Source organism: Odocoileus virginianus, chromosome 8 (genome assembly GCF_023699985.2).
Source record: "Odocoileus virginianus isolate 20LAN1187 ecotype Illinois chromosome 8, Ovbor_1.2, whole genome shotgun sequence".
Taxonomy (NCBI): domain Eukaryota; kingdom Metazoa; phylum Chordata; class Mammalia; order Artiodactyla; family Cervidae; genus Odocoileus; species Odocoileus virginianus.
The window spans coordinates 17,827,699-17,853,894 of NC_069681.1; the positions used below are offsets into that span (position 1 = coordinate 17,827,699).

The following is a 26,196-nucleotide window of genomic DNA, read 5'->3' on the forward strand; positions in this document are numbered from 1 at the left end:
TAAAAAGCAGAGACATTACTTTGTCAACAAAGGTCCATCTAGTCAAGGCTATGGTTTTTCCAGAAGTCATGTATGGATGTCAGAGTTGGACTACAAAGAAAGCTGAGTACTGAAGAATTGATGCTTTTGAACTGTGGTGTTGGAGAAGACTTTTGAGAGGCCCTTGAACTGCAAGGAGATCCAACCAGTCCATCCTAAAGGAGATCAGTCCTGGGTGTTCATTGGAAGGACTGATGTTGAAGCTGAAACTCCAATACTTTGGCCACCTGATGTGAAGAGATGACTCATTTGAAAAGACCCTGATGCTGAGAAAGATTGAGGGCAGGAGGAGAAGGGGACGACAGGGGATGAGATGGCTGGATGGTATCACCAACTCAGTGGACATGGGTTTGGGTGGACTCTGGCAGTTGGTGATGGACAGGGAGGCCTGGTGTACTGCGGTTCATGGGGTCGCAAAGAGCTGGACATGACTGAGCAACTGAACTGACCTGAACTGAACTGAATGCTGTTTCTATTGCTGATACACTTAGCAAAAGCATAGCAGCTCTTGGTTGGGTCTGTTTACTCGATCTTCATTTAACACCACCAAATATATGGTACTGAGTTAGGTATTAGGGATGCAAGTAATCATGATAAAAATTAATCCATGGTACTATCCCGAAAACCTTAAATCTTGTCAAATTCCTACAACAACCCTATGAAGTAGCTGTTATTAATATCCTCATTTTTTGGTAGGCACAGTAACTTGTTCAGAATCATATAATTAGTAAGAGATACAGCAGGATTCTAAAGCAAAGCAACTGGACATAAATCTGTACTGCATTCTGAACCCCTGTGTTTGACAGATAAGGTTCCTGCCTCCCGGGGAGCTTATGAACCAGACAGAAAGATATAAAGACACACCATAATAATATTATACAATGTGGAAAATGTGTGAGAAAGAAGGAGAATGGGAGAGGGAGAGAGAGAGAGAGAGAGTGTGTGTATGTGTGTGTGTTTGGGGGTGAGGGGGTTAGGGTATATGTTAGGAAAAGTTTCCTAGAAGAGTCACAGGATGGAACCAAGCAGGACCCTGAGGGCATTCCCAGGGATGTACCCTCCCAAGTCTCCCACTTCTTATTTCTAGAAAAGGTTTACCCTCCAAGGCCTGGGTACCAAAGAGCAAATTTAATCAGAGAAGTGAGAAAATGCAGAAACAAAGGACAACAGTCAAGCAAGACAAAACAGTAATAGTTTAGCCAAAAACAAAGTCAGGGATCTTTAGTTCCTCCATAAAGTCTATAGATAATATCCTGAGCCATATCCTTGAGTTGTTTAAGAGAGACTGAAATTCCCACCAGGTGGAAGAAGTTAACTGTATGCTACCACAAATACAGAGACCTCATACTGGTTGAAACGAAGGGGTTGATGATGTTAACCCCTGATATACCACCTTGTCACTTTACTATCAACCAGTCAGAAGACAGTCCACTCACAACCCTCACCCGTTCTTGGAAAACTACTCGGGATTTGAGTCTTTTGAGCATTAGATGCCCCACACTTCTTGGAGTGTGGGGCATTTATTGACTTGCAGTAAATGCTGGACTTTCTGTCACCACAACCCGGTGTCAGCAGACTGGCTTTGCTGCATGCCGGGTGAGTTTGGTTCAGTCACAATGATAGCTGATTATCAAAAGGATGAGATGAATTCACCCTTAGAGAAGGGAGCTGGAAGACAGATGTATATTTTGGTATTTCTACTAGTCAGTGAAACTAGTTATCAACCATGTAAAACGATTCATTTTATTAAGGGTGGGGTACCTTATATGGCTTTGATGGTAAAGTATCTGGTTCAATGCAGGAGACCTGGGTTCAATCCTTGGGTCAGGAAGATTCCTCTGGAGAAGTGAATGGCAACCCACTCCAGTATTCTGGGTTTTCCCAGGTGGCACAAGTGGTAAAGAACCCGCCTGACAATGCAGGAGACGTAAGAGACATGGGTTCGAGCCCTGGATGGGAAGATCCCCTGGAGAAGGAAATGACAACCCCCTCCAGTATTACTGCCTGGAGACTCCCATGGAGAGAGGAGCCTGGTGGTCTACAGCCCATGGGGTCGCACAGAGTCGGACACGACATACATATACACTGCCTCTTTAAGGGCGACACGGATGCTCTTAAGTCAAGGTCAAAGTGAGCTGGTGCTAGTTATTTCCTGGAGCTACAGAGCACAACAGGAAGAGAGAAGAAAAACAAGGACACCCTGATCTCCTGCTATCCTCTATTTTTCATAGTTCCTCAATGATCTGACTTCTGGGTAATAAACCAAGCAGGTGGATGGTTGGTTTCAACTTCTCTCATAAACAGAAGTGCTAAGAGATCTAAGAAGGAGAGAGAGAGAGGGAGAATGAGATAAAGACTTAACAATGACCTCTACTTACAGTGTCATAATTTTGTTCTAAGAAGTCTGCTACCAACACTTTATGTCTGGTCAGTAAATCCTAGAAAAAGAACAGTCAATGAAACAAAATTATTATAGGTAATAAATTTTACAAATCTGTCCTTTTCTTCTAAGACTTTCTAAGTCAATTAATTTGAAGAATAACAATTTCAGAATATTTTCATTTACATTCCAGAATTATTTCCATTTCTTCATTTAAGATGTGAAATACAATTTGTTTCACACTAAAAACAACAAAGAGTGCTTTAAATGCGTGTCATTGTTAGATTATAGAAATAATTTAACTAGCGAAACAAATGTCACCAAAGAGACAAGCTTACATTATATTTCTTCAAGCCCATAACTCTACATTGTAAATATGATACAATAAATATTCAAATAAAGCTTATGATGATCTTTTAAAAATGTCATTAATAACTATTAAAAACAAAAAACTCTGAACGGACTAAAACCATATCTCACAAGGTAACAGATTTTCAATGACTGACCTTTAGTTTTCTGCTTAATCACTTTTGAAATGCAGGTGCCTAGGATTCTCAGAAGCACAAGAATGACATTTAAAAAACTATATTTATTTTACTTATTTATTTGGCTGCACTGGGTCTTAGTTGCGGCATGTGGGGTCTCTAGTTGCAGCATTCAAACTCTTAGTTATGGCATGTGGGATCTATTTCCCTGACCGGGGATGGAATCTGGGCCCTGCACTGGGAGCGTGGAGGCTCAGCCACTGGACCACCAGGGAAGTCCCACAAGAATGACATTTATCTCAGCATTGTACTGGCCCTGCCTTGGCTTAGTGGGCTGTGAAGTGTCATGCAGTTACTAAGTAGCACAATGCACCCTTTCAAAGTTGAGGACAAGTAGCCTGATCTAATTATAGACATAACTCCCAGGAAACTGAACAAAAGCATAAAAGAACATTTGATTAAAAATTCACACCTAAATTATAACCTTAAGTCACCTTGGTGTCAAAAGAAAACAAACCCCAGCTAATCCTCTTAATACGCTTAAAGGCTAAATGCCTTGCCTAGTACTATGCAGAATTTAATTAAAAACAACATGAATTTTCAAGTTTTCCAAAATAAATCCTTATGCTTTAATACATATTTAATTAAAACTTCTAATTTAATTAAAAGTATATACAAGATACACAACATAACCTCACAGAGAAAACGAAGGCAGCCGCAATGGTAAAACTCACTTTTTTTTAAAAGAATTTTTTTAATTGGAGGATAATGGGTTTACAATATTGTGCTGGTTTCTGCCATATATCATTATGAATCAGTCACAGGTATACATATGTCCCCTCTCTCCTGTTTTCCCATCCCACCCCACCCCTCCAGGCTGCCACTGAGTTCTGGGTTGTAAAACTCACTTATTTTTATTTCAATAAAAGATTAAATATTTAAAGTACTTTGCACTACCGTTTTCTGTTTTCTTTTTTAAAATTTTTATTGGCATATAATTGATTTACAATGTTGTGTCTCTGCTCTATAGCAAAGTGAATCAGTTACACATGTACGCATATATCCACTCTCTGATTCTTTTCCCACATAGGTCATTACCGAGTATTGAGTAGAGTTCCCTGTGATATACGGTAGGTCCTCATCAGTTTGCACTAAAAATTTCAAGCCCCCAAATAATGAAACTGGCTATTAACTTCATTTCCTATTACTTATCATCACAACCTGTTTGACCAATGGACCTATCAATGGAGACAGGTGCTTATTTCCCCAGGAGAACGTAACAGTACAGTTCTGGAACTGGGATTTTAAAATGGGAAAACCCTCTAAGGATTATTGATATCGGTATTTTAGTGAATTCTGCACAGCCTGGAAGAATTTGGGGTGAAATGACAGAGACACACATTCCATGGCAGGAACCCAAGACCACAGCAGCTAGCAGCAGCTGCACTGACAGAGGGTTTACCTAGTGCTGGAGAGTGTGCTTTCTAATCTGCACAACTCTGCAAAGATGGGGATTATGTTCCTCATCTCACAGATGAAGAAAATGAGGCCCAAGGGTTAGCTAACTTGCTCAAGGATGTACAGCAAATCAGGTGCAGACAGAGATGGAATTGAAACCACTTTTCAGCATGTCAGTTCTTAGGGGGGTGGGGCATGGAAGAGGCTGTGGTTGTAAGGAATCTTCTTGGGGAATGGGAAATTTGCAGACAATACCATGAAAAAATATAATCCAATAATGTTAAAACATCAATAATTAAACTGAACAACAGTCATCCTACAGGTCAAAAAAAAAAAAAAGGCTAAACCTAAGAAGTTAAAAACAAAAGCCCAAACCAGCCAACCAGTCAAGCAAACAAGTCCCTTTGAAAGCAGTTACTTAAAAAAAAAAGTGGGACTTAGTGGCCTAGTGGATAAGAATCTGCCTGCCAATGCAGGGGACATGAGTTCGATCCCTGGTCTAGGAAGATCCCACATGCCTCGGAGTAACTAAGCCTGTGTGCCACAACTACTGAGCCTGTGCTCTAGAAACTGTGCTCCTCAACAAGAGAAGCCACTCCAGTGAGAAGCCCTCATACCACAAGGAAGAGTAGCCCCCACTAGCTGCAACTACAGAAAGCCTGCACAAACAGCAATGAAGACACAGGAGCCAAAAATAAATAAATTGATTTTTAAAAAGCGACTTGCATTCATCACATTCTATTGACCACAGAATTTTGATGTAGAAAATTGGCATTTTTAATATCAGTAGCATACTAGGAAAGTTTTTTTAAGGTTATTTAGATTCTTGGGGACTTAAGTTCAACAAAAAATATGCTCAAGTACAAACAGTCCTAATTTATCTTTGTGCTTCAATATTGTGTTGAAAATTAAATTGGGTTGATCACATGATGTCAAGACATTATTATCACATTTTTTTATTCTATTAAATGTTGAAAAATCTTTGGGGAAATTTTCAGAAATAAATGCTGAATTGAATTTGCTCTTTTCCCCTTCATTAAGCTGCTGTAGGTATACCGCTATTTGTGAAGTCTTATCTATGGTTTTTCAAATAAGGAACTAACTTGTTTCCATGATGGCAAAGGGTCATCAAATAGAAAAGGGGGGGAAAACGGCACTACAGTATTTACTAATAGAGAACACCTTCTTAATTGCTTCGGCACAGATATTTGCTAGAAAGAAATAGAATGGTCCTTTGTGTTAAATGTCCTTCATATTTGACGCACCAAGGCCCCTCCTATCATGTGTTCTAGGATACACTCTTGGGGGCTTCACCTGTAGCCACTGTACAACTGTTGTTTGGCCAGGTGAGACTTTTTATGTGCCCAGCTGCCTCATGTCATGTGGGATCGTCCCCAACCAGAGGTTGAACCAGAGCCCCCAGCACTGCAAGGTGGGTTGTTCATCACTAGCCCGCCAGGGAAGCCCCATGACAAGCAGGCTGAGTTGCCCTTTCTACAATGTGACAGACAGGTCTAGTAGATTGTGTTCTGTTTACTGAACTCTCTTATGATCCACATCATACATGGTTGGCTATGCTCCGGTCTAAGAAATACAATTTTCTGCTTTGTAAAATCAAACTGCCTCTTAGAGCCAAGTGACTTAAGTACTGAAACTAAATAACCCTGCTGATTCTGGCTGGGGGTGGGGTGGGGGTGGAGGGGCAGGGAATTACCTTAAAGGTAGCAAAGGCATCTGAAGCAATATCAAATGTTGACAGTTCGACATACTTAAAGAAATCTTGGAATTGATTAGAAAAGAGGATGATTTTGGCAAGTGGTTCATGTCGAATACATTCTCTCAGCATAATACCACAACGTAAGGCGATCTGTGGGACTTCATAGCTAAAGCACAAATAAGAGAGAAAGAGAGAACTATGTATCAAAATAACCATTTCAATACTGCTGTTAATGGAAGCACAGGTAAGGTACCATTTGTCACAGTTCATTCAAACACCACTCACTGAATACCCACTAAATACCTACAATGTGCCTGGCACTATTTCAGATGCTGCAGTGCTGCTGCTAAGTCACTTCAGTCGTCTCCGACTCTGTGTGACCCCATAGACGGCAGCCCACCAGGCTCCTCCGTCCCTGGGATTCTCCAGGCAAAACACTGGAGTGGGTTGCCAGTTCCTCCTCCAGTGCATGAAAGTGAAAAGTGAAAATGAAGTTGCTCAGTCGTGTCCGACTCTTAGTGACCCCATGGATCCCATGGACCACAGACTACCAGGCTCCTCCATCCATGGGATTTTCCAGGCAAGAGTACTGGAGTGGGATTTCAGATGCTGGGGATACCTTAAAATAGCTGAGGATACCTTAAAAATAGCAAAGGCATCTGAAGCGATATCAAATGTTGACAGTTCGACACACTTAAAGAAATCTTGGGGAAAAAAAAAAGAAATCTTGGAAAGGATTAGAAAAGATACAACAGTATCTTTTGTTGGGGATACAACAGTCAGCAGACAAGGTCACTGCTTCCTAGCATTCACAATTTAGTGAAAATGCGTCTGGTGGGAGAGGAAGTGGACTATAAACAATGACCAGATAATTTCATATACTTCAGGGCTATGAAACTGAAGAAAAAAAAATAGGTACGCTAGAGGGTGTGAGTCCTTAATTTGTTTTACTTTAGACTAAGTGGTCCTGGAAGGAGAAAAGCATTCCAGGAAAAGGAACTAAAAGTGCAAAGGGTCCAAGGAAAGAACCAGCAGCTCTGAAAGCCAAGGTAAGTGTGGTAGGAAGCCTTTGGAGAGTTTAATGTAAGCAATTAACACGGCTGATCAGAAACCTTAAAAATGATCACTCTGGCTCCCTGTGGAGGCTTCTGTAAAACAGGAAAGAATGGGCTGCTGAGCTAAAGGGCAATCAGGGAGGCTAGCTAGTGCGGAGGAAGAGCAGCCCCGCCAGAGACGACGGCGGCTTGGCTTGGGCGGTGCTAGTAGAACGGAGGACTGTGGGCAGGCCCTGGACGTTGTTCAGAGGAAGAGTCAGCAGAGCTTTAGAGGTTGGGGTAGGTTGAGGAATAAATTTGGGCTGAGGGGAATTGAGGATTCAAGAATAACAAAAGAATATTTACATGAACTTCAGATTCGAGAATAAAATCTCTTTCCCACAATTTAGGAAACAGGCTACTTGGCAACTTCACATTTATAATTATAGTACGGAAAACAGCAAAGAAAGGTATCTGAGAGAAGTCACTAAACCAGGGTGGTATTTATTCATTTTGTTCCATTTTTATGTGGAATAATATTCACAAATATCATCTGAATAATCCCTGAAAAACTCATGTTAACATTAAATGCTAATATATTCAGATAGGTACAATTCTTTGCAGAATATTAAAAAATGCCAGTTTATAGTATTAGCAATTTCTCTTATCAGAAGAATTTGAAAATCAGCCTATTGGCATGCATGGAAGAGTTATAAGTTAGGTTTTATTAAAGATGTCATAAAGAGGGGTACATTTTCTGAAATGTGAAGGAGAAGAACAGTCATTTACTAATAGAGCACTGAAGAAATGATTAAAAAAAAAAGAAGACTGTTTTCTCTAAAAACAATAAGGGGCACACAATTAAAATCCAGACTTATTAGTAAGATATTTATGGACATTCATAATTTTGCTTTAAACTTAACCTTTTTTTTTTTAAACTTAACCTTTCAATTTCATCTCGCATCACCTTCTTTAATTCTTTGAGGTAAGGCCTTCTCTCAACCTAGAATGCCCTGCTCCATAATTTTTCACCTCTAAGATTCTCTCTCATTTTTCAGAACTTAGTTCAAATGCCACCTCCTCCTTGAAGTGTTTCCAATCACCTACCATTCAGAGTCACCCTCCCCTCCTTCAGACTCCTCCAATAGCTTGTCTGTAATTCCACTTTAACACATTTCTCATTCTTCAGTATGGCCCATTGCAATAAATTGTTATTCATTTGTTTTCTTTACCTTCTCACAAACAGCTTAATTGCTCAGGATACACTTTACTCATCCTATTACTTTCTCTCCTCCTCTTTATGAATCTCCATGTGGTATCTGTGTCTTATTTACTGGTACCTGCCTCTATCCTTAGCCTAGTCTCCAAAGAGTGCTTAGTATAATGTCTTTCACAAAGGTGTATAAAGAATTTAGTAAACTTCAAACTGTGATTAAACTTAATACTAGGGTTCTCTAATGAGACACAAACTTTGGCTTATAGAAAAAACTGTATGATCTCTAGCCATTCTCATTTCTTAATTCGTCAAACGGAAACTATTAAAAAAAAAGTTTCTACTCACAACTTTCGTGTATAGTTCCTTTTTTTTTTTGTTTCATTAGGTGAAGTTTATTGGAACCATCTGTGATGCACAGACTATTTATTCTTGAAAACCAAGAGAGTATTTTTAAAAATGCTACTCTGGGTCAGAACATTGGTCATTCCATTCTAGTAGTTTGTGCCCAAGAGTGGAACGGTCATTCCTCTGAACTGACAACTTCTTAAAGTTAGGAGTATATTGGGATATATAAAGAAATTCCTAATTTTCCTCAGTACCCTTTAAGGAACTTGTAATTCACATGTTTCAACCTAACTATCCTCCAGGATACTGACTTTTGATAGTTTATTGCTTGCTATATAAAGAAGTGCTCCATGAGTTAAGCACCTTAAGTTTCAAATCCCAAGAACATTAATATCCTTAGGTTTGGTAAAGAATCAATATTTACCTCATCTATTTTATTCTACTTGTGGATAAGGGTCTCAAGGACAAGGACCATGACAAACCACTATGTTCTCCACAACAACTAACTTAGTGGCAAGTTGCTGATAAAAGTTATTCCAATGAATGTAAATCATTATTTTATAGAACTGAACCATATTTTCCTTCTGATTTGCTGTTTAGATCAAATGCACACATGCACGCTCAGTCACTCAGACATATCCAATTCTTTGCAACCCCATGGATGGTAGCCCACGAGGCTCCTCTCTCCATGGAATTTTCCAGGTAAGAATACTGGAATCGGGTGCCATTTCCTACTCCAGGGGATCTTCCTGACCCCAGGGATTGAACTCGAGTCTCCTGCATCTCCTGCATTGGCAGGCAGGTTCTTTACCACTGAGCTATCTGGGAAACCACATGGGAAGTCTGGACTGTATAGTTAACTGTGTGAGTGTGGAGAAGGCACACTATTTTATATGCATGCTTACTCAAATAATAGCACAGAAGATCTGTTTAAAATTTAATAAAAGCCAAAGTAGAAGAGCACTTATCTCATCTGGTGGTGAGCTACAATAAATATTACACATAAAATGATTTGAAGAAAGATCCTGTGCAAGAATATCTCAGTTTAAGAATGCAGATTATATTATGTAAGGAGAAAAATGACTTTTGTCGCTCTTGATAGAAGAAACAAGGGCAGAGAGCACTAGGAAAAGCATCAAAACAAAAGTAGCCTTTTCAAGATGACCCATGTCCTTTTGATATCACTCCCATTAGTTTGTGAACATTTCCTTGCTTTCTGGCCATCCAGTACATTTCCTAACACAGACCTGGAATTAGCCATTTCTACAAAGGACTCTGGCTCCTTTTAGTTAGAAATGGTTATTAGAAACTACAATCTGAATGCTAGGGATACTCATTAACATTGGGTCATTACTGCTTCTAGGCCTTTTCAATGGACAGTGTTAGCTTGCTATTTTTAAAGTAAGCACGTTTCTAGATTAGAAGCAAAACTTCTTGATTATATTGAGGAGGCCAAGTGCTTGCTGAAAGATAATTTATAAAACTTTTCCTAGTGTTTTTCTATACATCTTATATAGATGAACTTTAAAAAGTTGATGCTTGATTAAAAGTACAATTATATAAGATGTATGAAAACACACTAAGTCCAGTAGTTCATAATGATACTACAAAAAAAATAAATAAATAAGGGAGGGGTGTTGGGAAGATAAAATAAACACAGCAAAATACCAATGGTTATGAAGGTTGGGACATGGGATTTCTTTGTTCTGTCTTTTGTATATGGTTGAAAAAAGTTTTGCAATAAAATTTTTAAAAGTAAGACTATTAGGAGAAAGTTATTATTTTAATATTGGACTTGGAAGATCTTCCACTGGCAGTGGTTCTTTATGGATCACTGAGAGCAGTTTAGCAACCTCATTCTCAAATTCTCTCAGTATCCTGGAATGTCATTTACATGGGCCAAGACACTTTCTCGTCTAAAGTGAGAAAGTCCTTTTAAATAATCTTTTCATAAACTTTGGGCTCCAAATCCTTTTGCCAAGTTTTGTATCCCATATCCAAATGATTCTCCTTGATAGAAAAGAATCAACTTCTTTCTGTCTTACATTCTTTATGGTTAAACTTAGGTCCAATATAGCATGTTACTACCATATCCCTATATAACATCATTGTTTGTTTTATGAGTGCACCAGTCAAGTTATGTTCTAAGTTTTCAAGCAACTTTACAAGAGATAATTCAGTAAAAATGCTGACCTTTACCAAATGGCTAGCTAAACTTCCAGCATTTCAAGCTAACCTAGAAAATGGTAATGGGGAAAGTTGATTCAGACGCAGTGGTTCCATTTAAGGCTTCTTTTTGTCTACTGTGTCCCCAGGGTCTTCTATAATTCCCTCTCCCTTCCTATATGAAGGGCTTCAAGTCTTTTTAAGGATGTATTAATGGTTAAGACGGAACTTAGAATCAGATCTGGACTGAAAAATTGGCTGTCACTCAGCTGCATATATAACCTTGAGCAATAGCCTTACTCTAAGTTTCAATTTCCTCATCTGTAAATTGGTGAGGATAATACCTAGTCCTCAGGGTATTGATAGAAGGATTAAATGAAACAGCATAAGTAAAGACACTGAATGTAATACCTGGCACATAGCAAACACTCTATAAATGGTATCTATAAAGCAGGATGTGAAGGAATGAGTTTAAAGTTTGGGTTACAAAATAAAGGAAGAATCATTATAATAGAGACAAAAACTTGAGAACTCATCACCAAATTGTTGGTAATTGTTTCTTTGGGAGGGAATAGGGTACACACTCCCTTTCTATGTTATAGATTTCTAAAATGTTTGAAGTTTTAAAAATAATAAATTTTTTAGTTATTTGGCTGTGCTGGGTCTTAGTTGTGGCATGTGGGATCCTTAATCTTTGTTGCAACATGCAGGATCAGGAGAATCCCATGGACAGAGGAGCCTGGAGGGCATACAGTCCATGGGGTCGCAAAGAGTCAGGACACGACAGAAGGACTTAGCATGCACACGCACGCATGGACTCCTTAGTTGCAACATGTGGGATCTAATTCCCTGACCAGGGATCAAATCCGGGCATCAAACCTGGTGCATCGAGAGTGTGGAGACTTTGCCACTAGACCACCAAATCCACGAAGTCCCCTCCTCTTCATTAATCTGAATTCTTAAAGCTCAACAATAATAACTTTCATGTGTTTATAACTTCCTTGGTAAGAAGACACTAAACCCATGTCTTTAGCAGAGCCACTTGTATCTGGTGCAGCTCTTTCACAAAATAAATACAAGGCAGTCGCCATCATCTGACTGCTACTCAGTGACAGCAACTACAGAAAGGAGCTCCTCCAAACAAATAATTCCCACTCCGAGAATGCGGTTCATGGAGCTGCGTGTCTCCTTTCACATAATGACCTCACTGCGGAAGATACTGTTTTTGTTTTTGTTTTTTTTGGAAGATACCGTTTTAAACCATCCACACCACTTCTCTTCCACATCAGCTGACGTGCTCTCCAACACATTTCAGCATTGTCAAGGGATCACTTATTTACAAGCTAACCCCATTTTATTTTTTTTAAAGGAGAGGAACTTAAAAGAATTTATTTATTTTTGGCTGCACTGGGTCTTCATTGCTGTGCCTGGGCGTTCTCCAGTCGCGGCAGGCACGGGCTACTCTCTGTCCGCAATGCTCAGGCTTCTCACTGCAGTGGCTTCCCCGGCTGTGGAGCTCGGGCTCCAGGGCGCGCGGGCTCAGCAGCTGTGCCGCACGGACTCAGTTGCTTCATGGCTGTGGAATCTTTACGAACCAGGGATCGAACATGGAGGGATCCCTGCACTTGCAGTTAACTTAATCTCTGGATTTAATTTAATCCAGAGATTAATTTAACCACTAGACCACCAGGGACGTCCTGCAAGCCAACTTCAAATGACTATTAATTTGTCTTCACTTGCTGAAACACAAATCTGATCTGTTTCTCCCAAAACAATCCAATGGCTTCCCATTTCCTCCAGGATAATGTCAAATGCTTTAGCTGAACATTTTAGAATCTCCAGATGGGGGTACAAATTGATCATTTCAGCCTTTCCCACCAATGACCAGGTGTGTGGATCATATCCCATTAAATCTTGTAGATCTACCTGAAGTGGAAATGAACACTTCCCTTTACAGTATTATTCTGACACTTATGTATGGTCTTAATTATATTTGTTCAAAATTTTACTCAGTGTGAACTGCAGCTCTTAAGAGGGATAGTAATAATAATTTTTTAGACTAGTAGTTACCAAGTAGAGTACCATGTGCTCAGTGCTAAACTCTGCAGAAACTACCTCACTAAGACTCATAATGATCTAGTGAAGTAGGTATTATTATTGTCTTCAGATTGCAATGAGGAAATCAAGACTTAAGGAAGTTAGGGAACTTGCCCAAAGTCTTAGCAAGTAAATAGCAGAACCCTGACTGACTGGACACGCAAATCTGTCTGACAATGCATATAGTGTAACATTATTTCGTGCAAAGGTAATATCACAAATTTTACTCTTACTTTACAGATAAGGAAACTGAGACTTGATGGAAAGCTGCAGAGGCTTGCCCAAGGTCACAGAGATAAGTGCAAGAGACTAAAAAAAGGAATAATCAGAGAACAAAAAAGAGTTCTTATAAATTAAAAATAGGGTAGATGAAAGGAAAATTCGGTTGAGTTTATCTTCAATGGAAGATACAATTAAGAACATCTTCTGACAAGTGAGACAAAAACACAAACAGAAGAGTTAATAAATCAATCTCAGAGATTTTGCTTTGACTTACAGGAGGTCTAGAAAGTAAGGACAGAGAACATTGAGGGGAATAAATTTTCAAAGAAACACTAAGGCAGAGAATGTTAGCTGTCTGCAGAAATCCTTTCTCCTCTTCTTCCTGGGTGCTAACTACATTTCTCAGGTTCCCTTAAGAATTAGGAGGCCAAGTGACTAAATGCTCTCAAATGGAATGTGAGTGGGAGTAACACAGGCCATTTCCAGGCCTGGCTCATAAATTCTCCCAAGTACTTTTGCCTTCCTGTGGGCTGAGCTGGCAATCAACAAAGTGATCTTAGGAAGCACACTTTGAAGGAACCCCTGCTGACCTAGAACATCTGTTCTTCTCTATTATGTGAGAAATACATTTATCTTGTAGTGGGGCCAGTACATTGTGGGGTCTATTTGTTATAAAGCCTAAGGTTTCTTATAATTTTAAACTACTCTAATACATGATATAAGTATATTGACCTTTCCAGAATTTAAAGACTTAATTCTCCAGTAAAAACAATATTTTCTACAGAAAAACAAAGTAATAGTACACTACATAGCTATAATAATATAAATGTGACTTTTAAATGAAGTAAAAAATTGTGATAAAGGATAGTGGGAGGGTGAGGGGAAGGAAAATGGAGTAGTAGTGGCAGTGGAAGAACGGAATTGTCACCTAGTCCATGAGAAATTTAACAGATATGTTTTAAAATGGGCAAATCAAAACTTAGTAAAAGCTCCTAATTCATAATATAGAGGTAAATAGCAGATGAACAAATGAAAAAGCTCAAAGTGGGTGTCTTTGGTCAAAGGGACTGAGGAATGGAGAAGGAAGAAGCAAAGAGCTGCTGTTTGCTGTTATGTCCTGCTTATTTATTTGGCTGCACCAGGTCTTAGCTGCGGCATGTGGGATCTAGTTCCCTGACCAGGGATTGAATATGGGCCCCCTGCATTGGGAAGGCGGAGTCTTAGCCACCGGATCACCAAGGAAGTCCCTATATCTGGTTTTTAAACTATGTGGCACATATTATTTTGATACAATTAAATATTTTAAAATACACAAGGACTTGGGAATTGAAAACAGATGAGATGGACTAGGTATGGAATAGCATGTGAAGTTCAAAATGGTAAAGTAGAAAGACAGAGAAGGGGAGACAAAAGACAAAAGGCTGCTGTCCCCAAGCCTTGCTACATCCATATTTCTGATCATAGGAGTTAGAGTAGCCTCACAATGCCCAAAAAACCTTTGTAAACGAGCAAACATAAAAAAGTCATAATCAGGGATTTGATTATCTGACTCAACTTTAGGTTTTTAACTGCCCTGTGGTCCCATATACGTACAGTGATATTTATTCTATCCCCACATGGAAGCATGTCACCTGAGTAGAAGCTAACCATTGAAAAGATACTGTATGTGTGCGTCCATGTCTGTGTATATTTGTGTGATGAGGGGATTCAGTCTTATGTAAAGAGGGTAAAGTGTGAATGTGAAAGTGTTCACTGCTCAATCGTGTTTGACTCTTAGCAACCCCAGGGACTGTATCCCACCAGGCTTTTCTGTCCATGGAATTCTCCAGACAAGAATACTGCAGTGGGTAGCCATTCCCTTCTCCAGGGGATTGTCCCAACCTGGGGATTGAAGCTGGGTCTCTCGCAGGAAGATTCTTTACCATCTGAGCCACTAGTGAAGCAAAGAGGGTAAGTGGGCATCCAGAAAGAGGGCAGATTGGGAAGTGTAAGCTATAATGTAATAGGTAGAGAAGACAGGAAAGTGGAGGAAAGAGGGGCAGTAGGTGGAAGGAATTTTACTTAGAAAGCATTTTGTTGCAGCCTGAACAATCACAAAGACATAGATTTGGAGGACTGACTTCAAGCATAGCAAATATTAATCCAAAAGGGAACTGATCATATCTCAAATGATGCTAACGCTATCTACTTTTGACAACTTTTCCAAACTCAAACCTACTTTAAAGGGAAGCATGCACCTACCCTTTGAGGAGCATAAACAGGATGTGAGGATGAGCACTAATGTACTCCACGGTAGGAATCCGAGTGCCTATCTGTCTTCTCAGGATGTTGTTAAATATCTGGGTCACATCCTTTTTTCCCTGTTAAAGAAACAACCAACCATTAAGTTGTATATCTTAAACGGGTGAATTGTATGGCATGTACATTATTTCAAAAGCTGTTTATATACAAACACACACACACTCAGTCCATTTAATATGATATTTTCCCACCTGTGCATTCTTTGACTTCATTTGTCTAAAGCTGGGTACAAAAATAAATAAACAACCAGAGTCAAGGCAAATAAAATCAATGCCCTACACGCATAGTAAGCATTTCAAATCATTAAATGCATGAAGTACAGTCAAAGCTTGTGTCTAAAGGCTTTATGATCTCTATTTTTACAGTAATAAAACCCAAGGTTAAGGACCACTTTTTAATTAGGATTGGGGAACAGAAAAAGATCTTAAGGGGATAGAAAGTTTCAAAAACTTAGGACCATAAACTGGCTTATTGAGAAGCTGATTCTACAATGTTTGTTTTGCTTTTATTTTTTTAACATAGCAAGAAATAATCATCAGTGATTAAATTATCACAGTAGGAAGTTTTCTGCATTTTGGAGCTGCCTTCTAATTCAACCTGAACAATTGACTGTATCCACCCTATTTTTGCAAGGCACACCTGCCTTTAAAATGAATGCATGGACTCTTACATACAACACATTTCCATCCTTTGGTCTCTTATCACACTGTGTTTCAAAACATCAAAGAGTCTAAGACTGTCTTGTATACTGGCCAAACCTCAAAAACCATAGCTCTGAGTTTGATCCTGAGCCCATAAAGCAGAAAGCTTGCAATCTCAGCCGTAACTCTTTTTTTTTTTTTTAATTCATAAGAATATGCTGAAGTAATATTTTTTTTCTGTCAGCATCTTTTAGGCTTAACGGATTAAACAAAAATTTATGGTTATAAAGTAATGGGATTTTCTTTTTAAACAATTTTAACCCAAAGGTCTGTCTTCCAATGAGCCCCTATTCACAGCACAGCAGGGTCTCCCAGTACTTTCCTCACCCCATTGGACTGCTTTCCTCCTGATTTCTGAAAAAGGCAGTGGGCTTGTCACACAGACTGCTGAGGTAGTCTCTGCTACTCAGTCTAAACCAACGCCTTGGGCCACTATCACTGTTGTCAGCTCTGGATTTTAAACCCCTGCTCCTAGCTCCTCTCAACCCTTGTTCATTGTCTTACCTTCTACAACCAGTATTTCCTCAACTAGCTATTTTATATACGGTTTATCTCAAGTGTAGAAAACTGGCTCTTCTCCTTCATTCAACATATTATTAGTACATAGTGTTTTTATCAAGGGTTTAAGGGTAACAAAGGGCAATTACAGCCCACTGCAGAAACAACTTCCAATTGAATCCTACACATCACTATAACTAAAGAGTCCTCAGCACTTCTGATTATCTTTTTCCTTAAGCCCCCTCCTCTGTCATGATTCTGGAGCCTTCAGTCTCCCTTACTCCAGACCTTTTTCCTATCTCCTATTTCCTTCTACTATCAAAGTTAGCCAATGAGAGGACATTTTTCAAACTTCTGTTATTTTGCTCTAAAAAAGGAATCTAAGCTCTTTTCTTTCAGTCTTTTCCTTCCAAACACTGCCTGGAGACCTTACTTTTCACAGTGAATTAAAAAAGCCCATGTAGTTGTCTTCTAAACAAAAGGTCTGTTTTTCTCTGTAAGCAGTGCTTCATCTTTTTTGGCCATCTGGCAAAAGCTGCAGCCCATCCCTGAAGAAATAATTTTCCTTTCCTGTTATAAAAATACACCAAAGATTTTACAATCAAAGAGATGCGGGTTCGATTCCTGGGTGGGAAGATTCCCCAGAGAAGGGCAGGGCAACTCACCCCAGTATTCTCGCCTGGAGAATCCCATGGACAGAGGAGCCTGGCGGGCAACAGTCCATGGGGTTGCACAGTCAGACATGATTGCAGTGACTTAGCATGCAAAACGCACTTTTTAATGTGGATACTTTAAGTGTGAGAAGAAAAGTTGCTGCCTGTGGGCTGATCTTTAACACTTCCAGTCCATAGAAATGGATAGTACATTTCTGCAAGTAATCTAATAATACTTGTAATGGTGCATTCTTTCTGAAAATACTGTATGTAATTGGTGGAATGCTTAAAACTAAACTGTTTTCAACTTTAATTGCTTTTCATTCATTCATTCAACCAAAAGCACTTATAAGTATTTATTTTCTGTGCGCTTGATTGAGGAGGACGGCTTCACCTACTAATATCACATTCATTTATAACTATGTTCTAGGTGACAATTGAATGAACAAAGTCAAGAGCTGTCTGGTCAACTACACCTCAATAAAGCTGGAAAAAAAAAAAACTGCCTGCAATTATCATGATATTAGGCCTTTGTAATGATAGTATTGAGTCACCAGGGAAAATTATTACATCTAGTACATCATTTTGGAGGACAGGCACGTCTACAATGAATTTTATAAAGAAAATGTAAAGTAAGCCACAAAAGTACTACTTATCTACTTAGCTCTCTCCATTTGAAGAGTTAACTTAATCTTCAGCTACATGAAAAATTCAAATATTTAGAAAGATAAATATTTTTCCCCAAGGATTTTAGAGAGTAAAATTTTATTCTACTTGATAATGTAGAAGTCCATTTTTAGGCAATTTAATGACTTAATTCCCAAATAATTTTAAAGTAAACTTTCTTACTATTCCTCTTTTGTTACTAAGTCAATGCAGCACAAAGATGTGAAACATACAAAGTTTTTCTTTGGTCTACTCCCATCTCCTCAATTCTTGGCGAGCTCTTTGAACCTATGCTAGTCTGTGGTTGCTCAAGGCTTCACAAGGTCACCGGACCCGACAATATTTCATCCTTGACTCAGTCTTCAAAACATAACCAACCTTGGTCATAGTCCTTCCAGCATCCCACTGCAAATAAGGCTAATCTCATAAATTAACTCAAGCTAAATTAATGATGATAATAGCTTAATACACTGCTGCTTTCAGGGAAACACTCAAAACAATAGGAGATTTATAGAAATATAACACCATATTCTAAGAGCAGGGGAGTTTCCCATTTACAGTCACTCACCAACCAAATTTAAAACTAAAATAATAAAGAAACAAACATCAAGGGTTATAACGAAAATAAACCAGATTATATTTAACTTAAGTTTGAGAAGGAGAGAAGATGAAAATATACTATTTGGCGTCTATATATTTGCATATGCATTTAGTGTTCTTCCATAACACATATGTGTATATATATTTTACTTAGTTTAATATTTAAAAACAATGCTATAAGTTCATATTATTCCTATTTTATAGATGGTAAAGATTAGTCTCAAAGAGGTTATGTTGCTAACTACCAAATGGCAGAGCAGGGACTCCATAAACAATTCTAAATCTAAGTCAAGGGTTTTTCCACTATGCACAGCTCCTACAAATGTCCATAATACCTCATTTTAAACTAAATTAAGGAAACATGAAAGTGTATAAACACAATGATAAAACTACACTTTAATTCCACTAAGAAAGGAAGTGAAGTCGCTTAGTCGTGTCCAACTCTTTGCAACCCCATGGACTGTAGCCCGCCAGGCTACTCTGTCCATGGCATTTTCCAGGCAAGGATACTGGAGTGGATTGCCATTTCCTTCTCCAGGGGATCTTCCCAACCCAGGGACCGAACCCCGGTCTCCTGCATTGCAGGCAGACGCTTTATCCTCTGAGCCACCAGGGAAGCCCTTCCACTAAGTCTGGTTCAAAAAAGGAAATGGGGAGGGGCTTCCTAGGCGGTCTAGTGGCTAAAACTCCACACTCCCAATGCACTGGGCCCTTGTTTGATCCCTGGTCAGGGAACTAGATCCCACATGCTGCAACTAAGACCCGGTGCAGCCAAAATAAATAACTAACTATAAATAGTTTTTAAAAGGGAAATAGGGAGTAAGATGGGGAGGGAGAATGACAAGCCAAGCAAGAGGAAAAAGTAAGAAAGGAGATAATCGAGCAGAAAATGTCAAAGTTAGAGAAACAGATAAGGGAGGGAAGGAAGAAAAAGACACGTTTCTCCCATCCAAGTATTAACCAGGCCCAATCCTGCTTGGCTTTGGAGATCAGGCAAGACTGGGTGCGTTCAGAGTGGTATGGCCATAGACAAGACTGGGGTTTCTAAAAGGAAGGCTGAGTTGAAATCTGGGCCCTGTGGGGCCCTCAGTCATGTTGCTTCTAGTCAAACAAACAGAGCAGCCTTGCCCTGCGTTCCTCCTCCTCAGCTCGAGTTGGCCAAAATCTTCTTCCATCTATGCCATCCAGAGAACTGTGAGCTAGTATTTCCACACATCCCCAGAGCCCCGACCTTATCCTGGTCTATCACTGTAATGAGTTTCCTTTTACTTCCTTGGTGACAAAACTAAAGCAATTTACTTCAGAAATCTCCATTCTCTTCTATCTCTGAGAACTAATGGAGATCCAAGCACTTAACTGACAGTATCTAAAGCCTGATAGTAGTAACAAAACAACAATCAAATCAAAACCAAGATTTCCATCGTGAAATGTGTCTTACAACCAAACATTTCATTGAGAAACCACTGTTCTAAGTTAGGTATACCATAGATAATAAAATGCTTATACATATTCACCCCTTATGTTTCTAGATTATTGTTTTACATATTATTTAGGTAATTAGGTATAACTGCTTTCAAAAATGAGAGAAATATCCTATATTAGTAGCATTTAACAAAATTCTTAAATCATTGATATAAATGTTTTAATTAAAGAAACAGGCCTGGGAGGTATTACATTTGAATCTCAGCTTAGGCTCTTAGTGACCGAGTGACTTCGGGGAAATTGCTTAATATCTTTAAACTTTAGGGTCTTCGTCTACAAATCAATGCTAATAATATAGTACTGATCATATACAGGTTTCTTTAAGAATAAAATGAGGGACTTCCCTGGTGGTCAGTGGCTAAGACTCCATGTTCCCAATGCAGGGGGTCTGGGTTAAATCCCTGGTCAGGGTTTGATCCTTGGTCAGGGAACTAGATCCCACATGCCCAATTAAACCTGGCAAGCCAAATAAATAAATATTTTTTAAAAACTTAAAAAGAAAAGAATTAAACAAGAAGAGTGCTTAAAAACCGTACAACGTTCAGTAAGCACTCAACAAGTTATCTTTGATTATTATTGACCATTAACTACTTAGCTGCATAAAACTTAACTATGGTATACCTTTTGCTTTTTTTTTAAAAAAAAGATTAAGGTGATTTTAGAAGTTTTAGTGGGAAAAATGGGATTTTAAATAATATATAAATAGTAATAATTTGGCCATGTGATGCAAAAAGCTGACTCATTGGAAAAGACCCTGATGCTGGGAAAGACTGAAGGCAAAAGGAAAAGAGGGCAACAGGATGGGATGGTTGGATAGCATCAGCAACTCCATGGACATGAACTTGGGCAAACTCCAGCAGAAAGTGAGGGCCAGGGAGGCCTGGAGTGCTGCAGTCCATGGGGTTGTAAAGAGTCGGACACAGCTTACTGACTGAACAACAACAGTAACACAAAATGACAGTCAAATATTGGTAGTCACGTGTATAAAAACTGAAAAGCACAGCTGTCACCGTTTGGCAGATGGTGTACCTCAAAGTCTATCAGCTGTAGGTCGGCTATGAGCGTCACCAGCAGCCCGGTGTTGTAGAGCTCCTGTGAGAGCTGGGCCACGGCTTCCACTGGGGGCTCCTTGTCACTTGTCCCACACAGAATTTCTTTCATTGCTTGCAGTGATTTCGACACTTCTTCTGAAGCCTAGGGACCAAAATATATGCTATTAGTTAAGAGTGAAAAGAAATTTCAAGCTACAAACAAACAAAAGCCACTTCTTGAGCCCTGCTTATTTACTTACTTTTAAAATTCTGTATAATTATTATTTTTTATTAATTGAATGATAACTGTTTTACAGTGCTGCGTGAGCTTCTTCTGTACATCACCATGAATCAGCTATATATCCCCTCTCTCCTGAACCTCCCTTCCATCCGCCAACACCCCACCAACCCCAAACCCCCACCACCCTCCGGGTCGTCACAGAGCACTCAGCTGGGCCCCCTGTGAGATATAGCAGCTTCCCACCAGTTACCTATTTTCTGCTTATTTATGATTAAAGAACTCAATACAGTCACAAACAAACAAAAGCCGTGTAGTAGGCACTGTTTTTTTTTTAATATTACTGAAATTAATTTATAAAAGAGGTTTTAGTATTTCTACTTGGTTAATATAATTGAAATGATCTTTCTTTAAATCATATTCATAGTGAAATTTGCTACCAATTAATTATAAATTTAACTCTTGGAAATTAAATTCAATCCATGTTGAAGACTTATTAGTAGCAAATAGTCTTATTTAAAGCATTTGTTAATGATTTTCAACATATCCCTATGATTCTGATTTTTTAAATGGAATAGGTACAAAAATCACATATTGTCAAAACCCATAACTTTTGTCAATCCACTGATCCCTCACACATAACCATTATCTTTTTGTTATCTATGAAACTTAAAAAAAAAAGCAAAAATTCTCACTACATTCTAAAGAAAAATAGGACAGGGACTTCCCTGGCGGTCCAGTGACTAGTACTCCACCCTCCCAATGCAGGGGCCCAGGTTCGATCCCTGGTCAGGGAATTAGATCCCACATGCTGAAACTAAAAGTTCACATGCTACAACTAAAAACTCCATGTGCTGCAACTAAGATGCAGTGCAGCCAAACTAATTAATTTAAAGAATAATAGGAGAACCTATAGAGGAAGAAAGTGTATCAGTGAGTAGGGCCTGGGGAGGGAAGAATGAGGTGCTGAATATATTCTGAAATTAGATAGTGGTGATGGGTACACAACCTTCTGAATAAACTAATAACCACTGAATTGCACACTTTAAAATGGTAGATTGTATAGTATCTTAATTATACTAAAAAATTATAGCAAAAATTTTTTAAAAACAGGTCAGGAAAATGAATAGGCAAATTAGTTAACACTTTGCTGAATATTTTAAAGTAGGTATAGTTTTAATACTTTCAAGTATTGTAGTCTAATCATAATTAAAGAAGGAAATAGAGAGAATAAGGCAAAATAATAAAAAACTAACTCATAGTAGTTGTTATTTAAAAAAATTAATTTCCAGATACATTTCATGATATGACTGAAGAAATCCTTAATTTATTAAATGTAAGGAGTTTTCTTAAATTGTGATATATACTTATAGAAGATTACTCTAAACATATATAGAGTTTAGAATAATTATAAAGCAAACACTTGTGTGGCCAAAACAGAGGTCAACAAAGAGAACATGTTTAGCATCCCAGAAGCCACCTGAATGCCCTCTTTTCAGTCTAGAAGATTCCCCACCCAGAGATCAAACCGCATCTCCTGTGTCTCCTGCATTGCAGGCGGATTCTTTACCGATGAGACCCCAGGGAAGCCCCAGTCACTTTATAGACAAACTGAATATGTAGGATTCAATGTCCCTTTGAGGGAATAACTAAGATACTAAAAAGGCCTTCCTCTGAGGAAGTGCTGCTCAGTAGGACTTTAAAACAATGTTAAAAGGAGGCTGCACCGGGTATTCCTGGCGGTCCAGTGGTTACCACCCCATGCTTCCAGTGCAAGGTTCAATCCCTGGTTGGGGAACTAAGATCCCACATGGCGCTGTGGTGTGGCCAAAAAGAGAAAAAAGGTGGCATTGTAGTAGAAACTGTCAGATGATCTTTAAACACAAACTTTTTACCCATCATGTATAACATTATACACAGTGTAAGTATTAACAGTATAACCCGTAGACGTTTAACTGTAAAACCCCTTAGATGTTGTTTTAACCCCTTAGATGTTTTTTCATTCTGAACTTTTTCCTTCTAGTTTTACTGAAATATAATTGACATATAGTCCTGTATAAGTTTCAGGTGTACTACATGATTTGACTTACATACATCATGAAATGATTATCACCATAAGTTTATCCATCACTGCATACAGATACAAAATTAAAGAAACAGAGGAGAAAAAAATTTTTTCCTTGTGATGAGAACTCAGGAGTCTCTTAACAACTTCCATATGTAACATACAGCTGTGTTAATCACATTTATCATGCTGCATCTTATATTCCTAGTACTTTCTTACCTTTCAACTGGAAGATTGCCTACATCCAATTCCTTCTTCCCAGCACCCCTGCCTCTGGTAACCACAAATCTGATCTCTCTTTCTGAGTTTGTTTGTTCATATGTTTTTGAAGTATAATTGACCTATAACACTATGTCAGTTTCTGTTACACAACATAGTGATTCTACATTTCTATACATTTCTAAAATGTGTAAGTCTAGTTACGATCTGTGGCCATACAAAGACACTACTTAGTTATTAATTATATTCTCCACACCATCTCTTTCATACCCATGCAACGGGAAGTCTGTACTTCTTAATCTCCCTCACCAATTCCTTCCCCCAACCCCAACACCAACCCCACCTCCCCTCGGACAATAACTGTTTCTCCTTAATATTGTTTTGTTTTTTAGATTCCACATATAAGTGAAATTGCACAGTGTTTGTCTTTCTCTGACTTATTTCACTTAGCATAGTGAAACTCTAGGTCTATCCAAGTTGCAAATGGCAAGATGTCCTTTCCTTTTTATGACTGAGTAATATTCTGTTACTCCTTAAGTCTAGAGGATCCAAGGTTGTTCTGAGGCTCTAGAAAATGAATGAAGAGTTCAAGACAACAGATTCAATAATTATCAGTGGCATAAGACCTGAAACCAATTTAAATGTATTCACAAAGACCCTGAGAGTGCATTGCAGAACATGTTTAGGATTCTTCTTTAAGCTTTTATATTGGCTTTTGGTCTATTCATGTATTTTAATAATAACATTATTGTTTTAGCTCATACCTTATCTGTCTTTTTGTCTTGCTTTTCCAAAATGGCCAAGTTGTCTCTCAGAATTTTCACGATTTCTGCTGGATTTTTGTGTGATTTACTAAACAGAGGCATTTTTTCATTTATAGAAATCTCTTCATGTAATATAGAATGCTAAAAACAAGTAAACAAATAAAAATTATGATTCTAATTCTTAACATGATTAAATTGTTATACCAAAATGTCATGTTTTCAACAACCAACTCAGTAATATGGAACATTAAAGTCAATCAAACTAAAACAAGTTTTAAGTTACATGCCAAATTTAAGTTAATGTAAAATATTTCAAGAAATACATTTTTAAAGGTTTACCTAAAAGTTTTTACTCAGAGTTTAATATCTTTCTTATAAGAGAAATTAAAGATTTATGCAAGAATTGGAAAAGGAGTATTCTTAGAGAATAAGCTGATACTTAAAACTAGATATTTCGACTAAAGAGAGTGAGGAAGATGGTGATATTAATGATGATAAATAAAATAGAACATGTAAAACAAAAGTCAGACTAGGATCCACAAGATCTGGTAAAGCAATATTTTAAAATATTCCACTCCATAGCAAGCACAAAATTACAATGTAAAATTATCTAGAATCTGTTGTTGTTTTTTTTTAACTCTCCAAATATTCATCTGCCATACTCACTGATGAAATGAGGATTACTGTGATGGGTGGAAGTGGGGAAGTGAGGAGGAGGGGGAAAGAAAAATCAGTTCTTTTTGAGAACATCTATTTGCATAAAGCAGAAAAAGCCAAATATAGCTATTATCACCCTATTTATACTAAAAATGTGCTAGGGAAAAAGATCTTAATTAAAGGCTCCAGTTAGGAGAAACATATTCATTTGCTTTACATTTATTAGCAAAAATATGTCAAACATTACAGAAATATGATGTAATTAATCAAAAGCTCCCATTAACCAGTGATCCAGAGGTAACAACTGTTATCAGCTTTTATACATATTCCCCCTTAATTTTTCTCTCTATATATAAAAATATATTTTTAAAACCAAAATATAAATACTAAAAACAGTATTTTTAGGACTGTAGTATTTTTTTAGGCTTTCCCTATGGAAGAAAGCAAAGAGAAACTAAAGAACCTCTTGGTGAAAGGGGAGAGTGAAAACGTTGGCTTAAAACTCAACATTCAAAAAACTAAGATCATGGCACCTGGGCCTATCACCTCATGGCAAATAGATAGGGAAGCAATGGAAACAGTTACAGACATTATTTTCTTGGGCTCCAAAATCACTGCAGGCGGTGACTGCAGCCATGAAATTAAAAAATGCTTGCTCCTTGGAGGAAAAGCTATGACAAATCTAGACAGTATACTAAAAAGCAGAGATATCATGTTGCTGACAAAGGTCTGTCTAGTCAAAGCTATGGTTTTTCCAGTAGTCATGTATGGATGTGAGAGCTGGACCATCAAGAAGGCTGAGCACCGAAGAATTGATGCTTTTGAGCTCTGGTGTTGGAGTAGACTCTTGAAAGTCCCTTGGACTGCAAGGAAATCAAACCAGTCAATCCTAAAGGAAATCAGCCTTGAATTTTCATTGGAAAGACAGATGCTGAAACTGAAGCTCCAATACTTTGGCCACCTGATGCGAAGAGCCAACTCACTGGAAAAGACCCTGATGCTGGGCAAGATTGAGGGAAGAAGGAGAAGGGGACGACAGAGGATGAGATGGTGGCATGGCATCACCAACTCAGAGGATATGAATTTGAGCAAACTCAGGAGATAGTGAAGGACAGGAAAGCCTGGTGTGCTGCAGTCCACAGGTCACAAAGAGTCGGACACA

General features: G+C 38.4%; 1 protein-coding gene across 8 annotated transcripts in view; it reads right to left on the minus strand.

The window, feature by feature from the left end:
- Positions 1–26,196, minus strand: part of CAB39L (calcium binding protein 39 like) — an 88,235-nt gene that overhangs the window by 24,117 nt on the left and 37,922 nt on the right. For all 8 annotated transcript variants that reach the window (XM_020904026.2, XM_020904025.2, XM_020904020.2 and 5 more), the window contains 5 exons: positions 24,378–24,518; positions 21,090–21,254; positions 15,401–15,519; positions 6,077–6,245; positions 2,418–2,477 (listed from right to left, as the gene is read on the minus strand). In XM_020904026.2, the coding sequence (XP_020759685.2) occupies positions 2,418–2,477; positions 6,077–6,245; positions 15,401–15,519; positions 21,090–21,254; positions 24,378–24,479 (615 nt within the window). In that variant the 5' untranslated portion in view covers positions 24,480–24,518. The remainder of the gene's footprint in view (positions 1–2,417; positions 2,478–6,076; positions 6,246–15,400; positions 15,520–21,089; positions 21,255–24,377; positions 24,519–26,196) is intronic.